The sequence below is a fragment of the Chelonoidis abingdonii genome, chromosome 5 (genome assembly GCF_003597395.2).
Source record: "Chelonoidis abingdonii isolate Lonesome George chromosome 5, CheloAbing_2.0, whole genome shotgun sequence".
Classification (NCBI taxonomy): domain Eukaryota; kingdom Metazoa; phylum Chordata; order Testudines; family Testudinidae; genus Chelonoidis; species Chelonoidis abingdonii.
The window spans coordinates 76963209-76975869 of NC_133773.1; the positions used below are offsets into that span (position 1 = coordinate 76963209).

Here is a 12661-nt window from a genome sequence, read left to right on the forward strand (position 1 = left end):
TATCTAAAATACATTTGTTTTGGTTTTTTTAGTTGGATCACCGATACAATGAATTCAAACTCCGGGCAATTATGTCTGAGCATAAAAAGACAATCACAGCAATATCTTGGTGTCCCCACAACCCTGACATGTTTGCAAGTGCCAGTGCAGATAATTTAGTGATCATTTGGAATGTGGCTGAACAAAAAGCTGTTGCAAAACTGGACAGTACAAAAGGTATCGGAGACACAGAGGTTTATTTCTTATAGCTCTTCATCTTTAAAATAGCAGAAATACTCGCAATGTACTAAATGTTGAATGATTGGTAGAGAAAGTTTTAGAAGTTGAGCAGTTATAGATGGAGCACAAAATTCTTTAGCCTCACTTCTACTGTAGTTCATTATAGAATATGATAAAACACAGTGTTTTTGTACATTGTTCTGAACTGTATAGTAATTGCTGAAAAACTGAATTTTTCAACTCTTCTTACAGCAAAAGCAGCCTTTCAAATGCATTAAACTCAGCACAAGTTTATTTGTTTTTTATTGGCAAGTAAAATAGTATAAATTATCATCAGTCATCATACTGAAATGTAGGCAATTATGATTTATGATTTGGATATGAATTTTCATGACATTTTTGCAAGGCTGAGCACAAATAAAACCTGGTCTACAACGAAAGCCAGGGCTGCCCAGATGAGGCGGGGGTGGTGGTGACAATTTGCCCCAAGCCCCGGGTCCTGAAGGGGCCCCCACAAGAATATAGTATTCTATAGCATTGCAACTTTTTTTTTATGGAAGGGATCCGCAAAATTGCTTTGCTCCAGGCCCCCTGAATCCTCTGGGCGACCCTGATAAAGGCTGCTGTTCAGATGAGGCTATTTACTAATAATGGTCACACTTAAAATCTATGTAAAATATAGTTTTTGGTTCAGTTTAGATAAACATCCTAATGTGCAGCTAGCTCTTCTCAAAAGTATGAAACTGTTGATCCAACCCTATTCTCTTCCCATGTGTTTTCCAACAGGCTGAGTATAATAACTTCCTCGGCAACAAGCCCGAGTTCCTTACCTGCAAGCAGCTAGTGCACCCCAGGTGCTTTCCTGCAGTCAGTTTCTTCAACATGTGGTCTCTTCAGTTCTGTACCTTTTCAAGTTCTGTTAGGTCCAGAAGGTCTGGGAGCTTCTCTTGGGCTTCTCAAACTTTCTGGTGCTCTGAGGCTTCCCATTTTGTTATTTTCTAGACTATATGGCATACCTTTGAAAACTTTACACGCTGTGAGATCTACTGGTCACATGAGAACACAAATAGTGGGCAGGGAAATCTGAATTGATTCAGAACTTACTTTTGCTCAGGATATGGGTTAAAATCAGTAGTGATACTTATTTTTTTAAGAATCAGTTGATCAATCCTAAATTACCAGAGTCTATGACTGAATTTGAAGGAGATGGTTTCCATATCCCAGTTATATACCTCCTATGTTGCTCACCACTTTTATTTTCAGAATAAACTGTTTGTGTTAAAACTCCTTATTAACTTTACGTTAGTAGCATATCAGATATCTCTGATGGTACTGTTACAAAAAAGTACCCAAATAAAATGTGCATGGGAGGCTTGGGGAAATATATATTTTTGAGATTGTTCTTTGATCACACCTTGCAATCTAATTTTTATGATTATGTGGAGTATTGCAGTGTGGGAAATGCTGAGGTCACAATTACAACTTGGATACTTGAAGTTGAAGTTAGGTGCCTATGTCCATATCTAAGCACCTAAAGAAAAGTGATCTGATTTTCAGAAGCGCTGAGCACCTACAGCTCCTACTGATTACAAAACTTTAAAGTTCAGGTGCAATTATCTGCTCCTGTAGTCTTAGATCAGGTGTACACTGCCACTTATTTTGGTGTGAATAAGCCACTCCCCTGAGCGACATAAGTTACACTGGCTTAAGTTCTGGTGTGAACAGCACTATGTCATCAAGAGCCAACATAGCTACTGCTTTTTGTGGAGGTAGATTTATTTTGCCGATGGGAGAGCTCTCCCCTGTCAAGATAGAACATCTTCACCAGATTCGCTACAGGGGGCACAGTTGCATTGGTGTAGCTGTGCAAATGTAGCACTTCTAGTGTAGACTAGCCCACTGTGATTAGACTTCCTGGGTTTTTGTCAAAACGTAAATATATTTTGTAAAAGTTTGCAAGTGGTTTTGTTTTTTAACTGATTAATAACAGTGCATTACTTTTACTGTAAAGTAAGTATTTGTGTAAGGATAAACGTATAGCATATAGGAGCAGGCTAATCTCCAGTCATATGAATAACTCCCTTTGGCACTAGTGGAAGTTATGATGTGTATCACAGTGTGGTCTGCTGCCATGTAGTACATAAAATTTTCACTCTTTGAAAATGTGTAAGAAGAGTTTACTTTTATGCCAGGCCAAGTACATACAATTGCCTACGCTTAGACTGAAGTCTGTAAAATATTTTTAATGTATTACTTTCCTAGTAATTTAAGATCTGTAGCTTTTCAAGACCAATATCCGTAATGGGCTAAGAATATTTGATAGATAATAGCATTCTGCATTTCAAAATCCTAGTTCTTACACGGTTTTTTTTAAATGTTTCAGGGGTTCCTGCCTCACTTAGTTGGTGCTGGAATGCAGGTGATGCAGTTGCATTTGTTTCCCATAGAGGCCCATTGTATATTTGGACTATCTCAGGACCAGACAGTGGGGTAGCTGTACATAAAGAAGCACATAGTTTCTTGTCAGACATTTGTCTATTTAGATGGCATCCAAAGAAGAAAGGAAAAGTAGTATTTGGACACACTGATGGAAGTCTTTCTATTTTTCAACCAGGTGAAAATTTACTTGATAAAGTAATTATTGACCAGTAATTTTTGTTGTGTTATTCTCTAGTTTAGATTTTATAAAAACTTTTATATAAAATTTGTTCAGATTATAGTAGTGTTACTACTCACTGCATATTACAAAAATACATCTGTTTAGCTCAGGAAAATTTAGAATCTTTTGTCTTTTTATATTGAATCCTATTTGGTTATCAAATCAACACTGCATCTTTGAAATGTATATAGTAAGCTGATTCTGAGGGTATGATAACAACCCTCTTCTCTAAACTTTTGATCTGCCCCAGTACTGATGTTTTCCAGGAAGTTCTGATCTCCTAATTTTATTTATTTGGATTGTTAGTTATTGAATGTTCTAATCGTTGAATGTTCAATCCTCTACCCCCGTTTTTGTAAACAAATCAGCAATTGGGAACCCAGATCTAAGATTCTGTCTCCTATTAAAGCATATCAGGGCAAAGAACTGTCTCTTTAATTTATCTGTAATGCATCTAGCACATTTTTGTTTGCTTTATAAATAGCACAGGGTTGTATTAAATGCACATTCCTTGAAGGAGTATGTGGAGTTTTTCTTTGGAGCTAAGTAGTTAATTCTCTTTTTCATACGTGCCTCACTGCTTGGTGAGGAAAGCCGACCCTCGGTGATGACCATTCTTGTGTCCCAGGATATGTATTTTTCTCTTGCTCTGACAACTGACTTTGAATATTAGGGGAGGAAGAATCTCCTCTAAACCAGATGTGAGTTTTTGGACAGTGCTAAAAACCATGCTAGAATTCTTGTATTTCTCCTTCTGATGCTCTTTGTACCATATTAGCACTTCCAAAGGCTATACTTTTTATGATACTATGCATTACTTCTTGTAGTGCTGTCTCAGCCTAATGGAAAGCATCAGTAAAAAGAAAATATATGATTTATTGTTGGGTACACACATGTGGGTTTGGCCAAAATGATTTGAAGGTGAAAATAGGAGTAATAGGTTTAGGAATAGATATTTCAAGAGTGTAAGAAACTTGCAAAGGTAAGTAGAATTCTGGCTAACATGGCAAATAATAATGTGAGTTTTTACCACTTGATGTCAGTATTATTCATTACTCTTGGGGAAATCTCAGCTCCCAGCAGCATAGAATTAAGATTAAACCGGGGGAAGAGTGAGGGGCAAAAAAACCTAACTTGTCTCAAGACTGAGCTTGATAAGTTTATGGAGGGGATGGTATCAAGAGATTGCCTACAATGGTATCTGGCCCATCTGCGACTGCTAGTAGCAAAAATCCCCAATGACTGGAAATGGGGCATTAGATGGGGAGGGCTCTGAGTTACTACAGAGAATTCTTTCCCAGCATATGGCTAGTGGGTCTTGCCAGGATGCTCAGGGTTCAACAAGTTGCCATATTTGGGGTTAGGAAGGAATTTTCAGCCAGGTCAGATGGGCAGAGACCCTGGTGGGGGAGTTTCGCCTTCCTTTACAGCATGGTTCACTTACTGGTTTAAACTAGAGTAAATGATGGATTCTCTCTAACTTGATGAATTTAAATCATTATTTGAGGACTACAATATCTCAGTCACAGGTGATGGGGCTATTACAAGAGGGGATAGCTGAAGTTCTGTGTCCTTTCAGACTAGATGATTACAGTGGTCCCTTCTGGCCTTAAAGTCTGGCCTATGAGTGTAAACACAGAGGTATAGCCTACAGTTTTCTGATTAGGATTGTTTTGGTTTGAGTGAGATCATTATTACAACTTGGACTCATTCAATGGAGCCTTTTTCTGTAGAACAAAATCTAGCAATTTTACATCACTCTGCTATGCCTAAAATATAAATTCCACACTTTTGCATTCAAACAGAGAATGTAATTAGTTGACGTCTCAGAACCTGCAAAGAGTTTAGCATGTGAGTAGCTTCACTTACTTGAATAGTCCCATTATAGCAAATAGGACTACTCACAAGAGGAAAGTTAGGCTATGCATAAGTGGATCAAACCCTAAATAAGAAGATGAATACCAAATAGTTGCTAGAAAACCCTTATTAAGACAGTCTGAGCCAGAAGATAGTTTAGCTCTCACTGAGGATTGCTCTGATTTGAGAAAATTTGCTTACAATAATAAATCTGAATATTTAAATTCACAGGATTTCTTGGATTTGCAACTGTGATGGCTACCATTGTATTACCATTCTGACTTTGAAAAGAGAGAAATGGGTTTGTTTATTTGTTCTCTAAAAATGTAGCATAGAGCCAATAGCTGATTTTTACCATTCTATTGATGCCCCAAGGACAGCCTACCCCAGGTCAACACCACAGTGACCTACAAACACAGGTCCTTTCTGTACGTGGTGAATAGCTACAAATAGTTTTCAAAATGGGCAAATTTATGATTTGTCATCTCATAAAGAGGAAGACTCGACCTAGCTCACCATCTACTTCAGAAGATAATACAAAACATAATAAGGTTATATACAAGAATGATTCATTGATATCATAAGATCTTGGAACTCTCAAAATAGCTCAATTGAAATTAATTTTCCTAAAATAAATATTGGAGGTGTGCTGAGTTGTTTTAATGAAAAGTGGTGCATGAGCTGGCCATGACTGCAGAGGCGATGCATAACTGTTGATGGGGGAGAGGGGGCATAATTTAAAGGTTCGGGGGGGGGTATGTGACCACCCCACAGAGATTTTCAAACTGTGGGACATGCCCCCTCGGGGGGAGCAGAGGAACACAGGGTGGTGGTGGGGGCAAGCGGTGACACCAGGTGGCTCAGGCCAGCCCTGTGCAGTGGGGCTTGAGGAAGGAGCACCACCTCTACCCCCTGAGTCATCTCAGCAGGCCACCCGGTCTGGATTTGAGGGTGAAACCAAAAAATCAGGGAGGGGGCATGTTACCTAGCATGCTTCCCCCACGTCACTTCTGCGTGTTTGGAATATTGTGTTAAAACTGATTTTGTTTTCCTTGGTGGGTGTATGCATACCCTAGCAATGCTGGTGGAATGGGAACTGTTATGTTTTTTAATCAAATCTGGATTCTGCAATTGGAAAAATGCACTTTATCAAGGCAAAGATTTAATCAAACATGAGAAATGCTGAGTCCCCTTGAATACAATGGCTGAATGGACTGCAACAAGGACAAGAGAAGCTACAGGTAATTTTTCGCTATTTCTACATTCACATTTATATTTTCATGTCATTCTGCTGAGATTCACAAATCAAGTAGAGTCAAATCATGGATCTAGACCCAAGTCCTGCACAAAATCATTCATAGAACTCCACATCCTGGATATATCCTCAAGCCTACTCTTTAGCACCTATAATCTTTAAACCCCTTATCTTGAGGGAAACTTCAAAACTTGATGTGGTAGATCCAACATACAAAAAAAATATTATTTTTATAATCTCAGTTTATTAATTTGCTCAATATCATTAATGAATTATGAATTTGATATTTATTTTATCGTAACTTCCTTTTTCAGATGCCACAATTGCTGCTTTGGTGTCATCCTCACAAATTGAAAAAAACAGATACTATTTAAAACCTTCACAAAAATTCATCAGTTTGCTATGATAAATGAGTTGCCTCTGAGAGATCAAGATATAATAAACGTCAAGGACATAGATCTTACTCTGAACAACTGATCAGGAATTTTCATCAACCTACTTAAGTTTACTGTTGGACAAGGTCCAAAATTCAAAGATGCTCTGAAAACCATTCTGAAAAATGCAAAGTACATTTCTGATGAAATTCAGATTGAGGCAGCCAACGGAGAGGGGTGGCACATCCGGCTCTTCAGTGGCAATTTAGCAGCGGGTCCCTCACTCCCTCTCGGAGCAAAAGACCAGCCGCCGAATTGCCACCAAAGACTGAAGCGGCGGCTTTTTTTTTTTTTTTTTGCTGCCTGGGGCAGCGAAAACCCTGGAGCCAGCCCTGAAAATGCGTCCACTGTTTTACACTACTGTGTTTATTTCAAAGCCAAAAAGAGACTTATTGGAGTGGCCCGATAGCATGGCCTCACTGCTGAAGATACTACACAACAGATTTTGAAAGACCTCCATGAACTGTCTTGACCCTCAAAATACTTTATTCTTGCTTTGATGATGTAAAAGTTATATCAATGTGGAAAGGAGGTGTTTACAAATCCTTTTACAAGAGAGATTAAAGAAGCAAATACACACACCTTTTGAATAACCGTCTACATCTGGTGGTCTCTCATGTGTCTGACAAGAACTCAGCAGTGGCAGGTTTGTTCTCAAGTTGTAATTTTCTGTACAGTTTTTTTTCACAGGCATGAAATGAGTGTTCTGTATAAAGGCAAAGACTCATAGAAACAATGGATGGACTGGTCACCTGAAAACCACAGAAATAATTCATAGTCATTTGGAAGAGATTGAGTATTCGTCAGACTTTGTGAATGAATAAGGTGCAAGAAGGACTCAAATTCTTGTTCTTAGCTGAGGTTACGAGAATAATTTTGAAAGTTTTTGCTCGTGTGAACAATTGGTTTCAGAAGGAAGTAATGCACCCTGCTAAAGGAATTTAATTGATTACTATTGCCTGTGAAAAACTTCAACAAAAGCAAGAGATGTTTGAAAATTTTTTCCCAGATATTTGATCCAAGTACCGTGTTGTGAAAGATGTGTGTGATGAAGCATCAACATTAAATGTGCCACCAAAACAGCCATGGTATTGGCCCCAAAATTTCAAGATTTCATGGTCACTGAGCACTTACCAGAATTCCAAAGTGTAAATGAGCATCAAAGATCCCAAATTTGTCAAAAATTGATTGTTGAAACCAGTGGTGAATTGCAAAGGAGATTTTATGAGAAGAATTCCAAATTATACAAAATCTTGCCAGCAATCTATTCCACCAGCTCTCTAGATGTCTTGAAAGTGGAATCACCAAGTGTTTTGATTGACTTGCTTGGATTAAATACTGAGAAGGTGACAGATGAAATGGCTGTATTTAAACCTCTGATAGACGAGAGAAATTGCAAAGGATTTTAAGAAGTTCTAGGTGCTGCCAATGAATTAAAGGAGGCTTTCCCATCTGTTTTTTAAATGTCTATAGTGGTCTTGAGAATTCTATATTTGAATTGAATTGTCTATAGTGGTCTTGAGTTTGTGAGAATTCCTTTTCTTGTTTGAAAATAATTTTATCACACCCAGGGCTGAGCATCGCCCATGACAGAAAGAGAAACCTAATTCTCCTGTTGTAGGAAAGTGATTTCACATAAGAACTGAACATGATTGCCTTTGTGGAAGAATTTAGATGCCATTATCCAAGGAGATTTCAACTTTAGTTTCATGAACAATCTTTGTTACACCCTGCTTTCATGTTAAGATCTATACTTTTATATTTCTGAATCTTTGAATGTTGGAATATTTGTTATACTGAACAATCATATAAATATGTATCTTATTTTTCCTTATTTCATAAAAATGAAGTAAAAAAAAAATAAGCCTCTGATTGAGACTATGGTTTTCGCTAAGTACATGAACTTTTGAAGGCAAGCACAACAGCACCTCTTGTCATGTAGCGCTCTACCTCATGTTACTGTGCTAGCTTTGGGCCTGAGACAAACTAACAGAAATGTGTATCAATTTATGCACCTATTCACTGTTATCCAGTCTGATGTGTATTATTTGCCCCAACAGCAGCAGCAACAGGTGGTATTTAATTCTACCTCATAAGTACCATACACCTCTAAGCAAACACACCTACCAAATTATAGTGTGAATTATTTTAATACTCAAAGAAAAATATTCCCCAGTGAACAGACTTTTTGATTCAGTTTTTTAATGCTAACTGAAGTAGTTTTTGTTCTACGTCAGTGATTAAATGAAATCCATCAGAGGGATAACAGATAGCTTTTAGTATTTGTCAAAATGTGACAAATTAATGGCATTCCTAGTTGTCAAAATTCAAGGGTAGATAAAAGCTGAATAAATTTAGAGGTAATTAATTAATTCATTGTTTCTAGGAAAGTAGCACAGCATGTTCATTTATTTATTTTGAATAGAACACCATCACTTTAAAAAACAAAGATTTGTGTTATCTGTGAGTGGGATTGTTTTGTGTAATATCAAAAATCAGTGCTAGCTTTCCATAGTATTGGATAATGATTATCATAACACAAGTTACTGGGCTCATTGCTGGCATAGCTGAGTGATATTTGATGTGCTGATATATACTGGGTGTCAGTCTAGATGATGTAAGGGTCCTTTCTGGTATCATCATACTCAGACTCTATTTGTTATTTATCCACTCCTGAATTTGAACAAATGATGTTACAAAAACAATTATCCATTTACATTTGAAAAAAAATGTTAGGATGTTGATTACTCTGACTCATTATCACCGTCTTTCTCCTGGTTTATATCACTCTTCTTTGCTCATATTTTATTTTGTTTGTGCAGATGTATTTACCTAAAACCAGCTTGCGTCTGGGGCCTGATGCTGCAAATCCATGAATAAGGGTTTGCAGGATCTAAACATGTGAACATGAACACCCATTTTTACTCTATTTTTTCTATTATTAAGATAAAAAGGAAGCAGTGAAAATGTCTGCTGGAGTCAGAACGACCTTTGTTAGTAAGTGCAGCAGAGGATGAGCTTTGCTGGCTTCACTAGTACAGCCTATGGAAGAAGCTACAGAGTGTGTTGGGGGGAAATATGGATTGTTTGCCAGCCTAAGCCAACATAACAAAACCATGCATAAATCACTGTAATTGATGCACACTATATCTAATTTAAGGTGCTCTGTTGCCTTTTGCTTTTAAAGGTTCTAAGAGTCAGAAACATGTCCTAAGACCAGAGTCTCTTGAAGGGACAGACGAGGAGGATCCAGTGACAGCCCTGGAATGGGACCCTCTGTCGACTGACTATCTTCTTGTTGCTAATTTACATAATGGCATTCGACTAGTTGATTCTGAGTCTCTCTGCTGTATCACAGCATTTAATTTTCCTAGTGCAGCAGCATCAGTTCAGTGCTTAGCCTGGGTTCCTAGTGCTCCTGGAATGTTTATTACTGGAGGTAATCTTTTCTTATTGTTGATAGTTTATTGAATGGTTATAAATATAGCGTTGAATCTCCAAAATAGGTACTGTACTTCATGTTTAATCTTTTCTGTACCTTTGACTTTAATGTCAATAGAAACAGAAATATTTTAACGTATTCTAGAAAAAATGAATGCATAAAACAGATGCAGACAGTTTTGCCATGGGTTTATCATCATGGATTACAATTTGCTGGGGGATGGGCATAAGCAAGCAAGCCATTCCCCACTCCCCCGCTTCCATTTCTGTTGTTTTTGGAGCTCACTTTTTCCAATCCTTTCTCCTTTCTGAACCAGAGAGTGAAGGGGAAATTGTGGTTGAATTGTGGGAGAATTGTTGGAGTAGTAGAGAGAGAGGAAGGGTGAATTAGAGAATATTTTATGCTGTTGTTGATAGGTTTACCCACTGTACTCGAAGAATGAAGATGTAAAAGCATGCTTGTAACATTATTTTAAGAGTATACATTTAATTCAATGTTTCACTTTTTGATTAATTTGGTGCTTAAATTATGTACATTGTTTATATAGAAAAAAAAATTAATAAATGGAGCTTTTTTTAAAATCTCAGATTCTCAGGTTGGAGTGTTACGTATTTGGAATGTTTCACGCACAACACCTATAGATAATTTTAAGTTGAAGAAAACAGGGTTCCATGGTTTACATGTGCTCAATTCTCCTCCAAAGAAAAAGTGTAAGTATATATTTAATTATTGTAATTCAGTGCAGTGGTTGCAAGTTAAAATAATCTAGTCCTTTCTCTTTGTGTCTGACCCTGTACACCCGAATCAAAACTCCCTGACTTTGGATCTACTTCTGTAGTCGTTAATCAAAACAGCTGTTGACACCAATGCATTTTTGGGCAGACTAAATGCTATCAGATCAAACCTTTTGTTAAGTTCTTCCTTATTAGGCAGTCCCTCACGTAGGAATACTACAGTCTTGCTCCCAACCCCAGTGAAGTACGATATACATTCTCTTTTTATAACAAATACCTCATAACAATATGCAAAGCTTGTAGCCCCTTAGAATAGCTTTACACAATAAACAAGGTAAGGCAAGCTTGGTGAGATAATATATTTTATTGGACCAATTTCTGTTGGTGAGAGTGACAAGCTTTTGAGCTTATACAGAGATCTTTGTCTGGTCACACTTGATGCTGTCTGGAAGCTTCAAATCTTGTCACACACACCAACAGAAGTTGGTCTAATAATAGATATTACCTCACCCACCTTGTCTGTCTAATAACCTGGGACCAACATGGATACAACAACATTGCATACATGTAAAGATGTGTAATGCAAGTTGTGCATTGATTCTGGTTCTCTAGGCCTTAATAGATTACTAGTATAAAAATCAGAAAAGACATTTTGTTGAGCACATAATCTCTTACCATGAAAAAGAGAGCCTGAAGGGGAAGGTTACCTACTACCATGTTATAACATATCATCCACTTTCTCGCTTTTATTCTATGAATTCTTCAAACTTCCTAGAACACATTTTTGCACTCTTTCATCAGCCTAGAGACAGTATTTTGAGAATGTTGTATCAAATTTAAGCTTCTTACCTCCATCTTCAAAGCTGCATATACTTATCCTCCCTTATTCAGCACACATTGTTCCTGTCCCCTCCACACTGCCGACTTTCCCATTCTCATCTACCTATTTATCAACTTGTCCCATATTCATCTCCCTGCCTTTTTCTACGCAACCTCTGTGCATTGTACAGCTTCCAAGTTACCAAGGCATAGATCCATATTTAAGTTCCTTTTAGAGACCCTCTTCTGCCCTACTACAGATAATAAATCTAATTATCTTGTTGTTCCTAATTCCTCTAACCTCCTTCTGTTTTTCCTTAGACTATGAACTTCATTCGGGAAGGGACCATCCCTTCTTGAATGTCTGTAGAGCACTTAGCACATCTTGGGCATTTCCAAAAACAAATAATAAAGATGATAATATTGGTCTTATTTAACTTCTGTTCTTCTGTTTTATATCAGCCACCATTTTTCTACTACCAGTACCAATTCCTGTTACTTTTGTTACTGTTAGCTTGATATTTTGAGGGACACTATCAACCTGAATTTTTTGAAGACTAATTTTCAAAAATTGTGGATTCTGGCACAGCTCCCTTTAAATGGTATAACCTGTTATTTTTTAAAAGTTTCTTGAATATTTTTCTAAGGGATTTCTCTTCTTCTCTGTTGATGTTTAGAACGATTTATTGGGAGATGCACAATATCGGATATGCTCAGGCCCACCCTCTCACCATGGAAACCTTCCTACTTGTCAGCATCAAATAGGCAAATGAATTTTACAAGCCCTGATGTGAAGTGATGTAACTGCTGCTTGTTTTTAAATATGAAAAAAAGAAAATATGTTAATATGTTTATATCTTTTTATTAAGCACTTTCATCACATTCTCCTACTAAAAATCATCATACATCATCTACCAGTGAGGCCGTTCCACCCCCAACTCTAACCCCAAACCAAGCATTCTCTCTTCCTCCTGGCCATGCTGTCTGCTGTTTTATGGATGGTGGAGTGGGACTTTATGACATGGGAGCCAAGAAATGGGATTTCCTTAGAGATTTGGTATGTCTCCTTTGCCTGTCCAATGTTTTGAATGAAATAATAATTAACATATATACAGCATTTTTATGCACAATAATCAAGGACTGAGCATAGAGCCTACAGTATAGTGTGCAGGCAAATCAGATTCATAAATAAAAAGGGGCTGAAGCTTTAGAAACCTTGTGTAACAGCTCTAGAATGTTGAA

General features: G+C 37.4%; 1 protein-coding gene across 6 annotated transcripts in view; it reads left to right on the top strand.

Annotated features, from left to right (window-relative positions):
• Nucleotides 1-12661, top strand: part of WDR17 (WD repeat domain 17) — a 74333-nt gene that overhangs the window by 14721 nt on the left and 46951 nt on the right. For all 6 annotated transcript variants that reach the window (XM_032784399.2, XM_032784397.2, XM_032784400.2 and 3 more), the window contains exons 3-7: nt 33-216; nt 2603-2833; nt 9612-9863; nt 10454-10576; nt 12289-12476. In XM_032784399.2, the coding sequence (XP_032640290.1) occupies nt 33-216; nt 2603-2833; nt 9612-9863; nt 10454-10576; nt 12289-12476 (978 nt within the window). The remainder of the gene's footprint in view (nt 1-32; nt 217-2602; nt 2834-9611; nt 9864-10453; nt 10577-12288; nt 12477-12661) is intronic.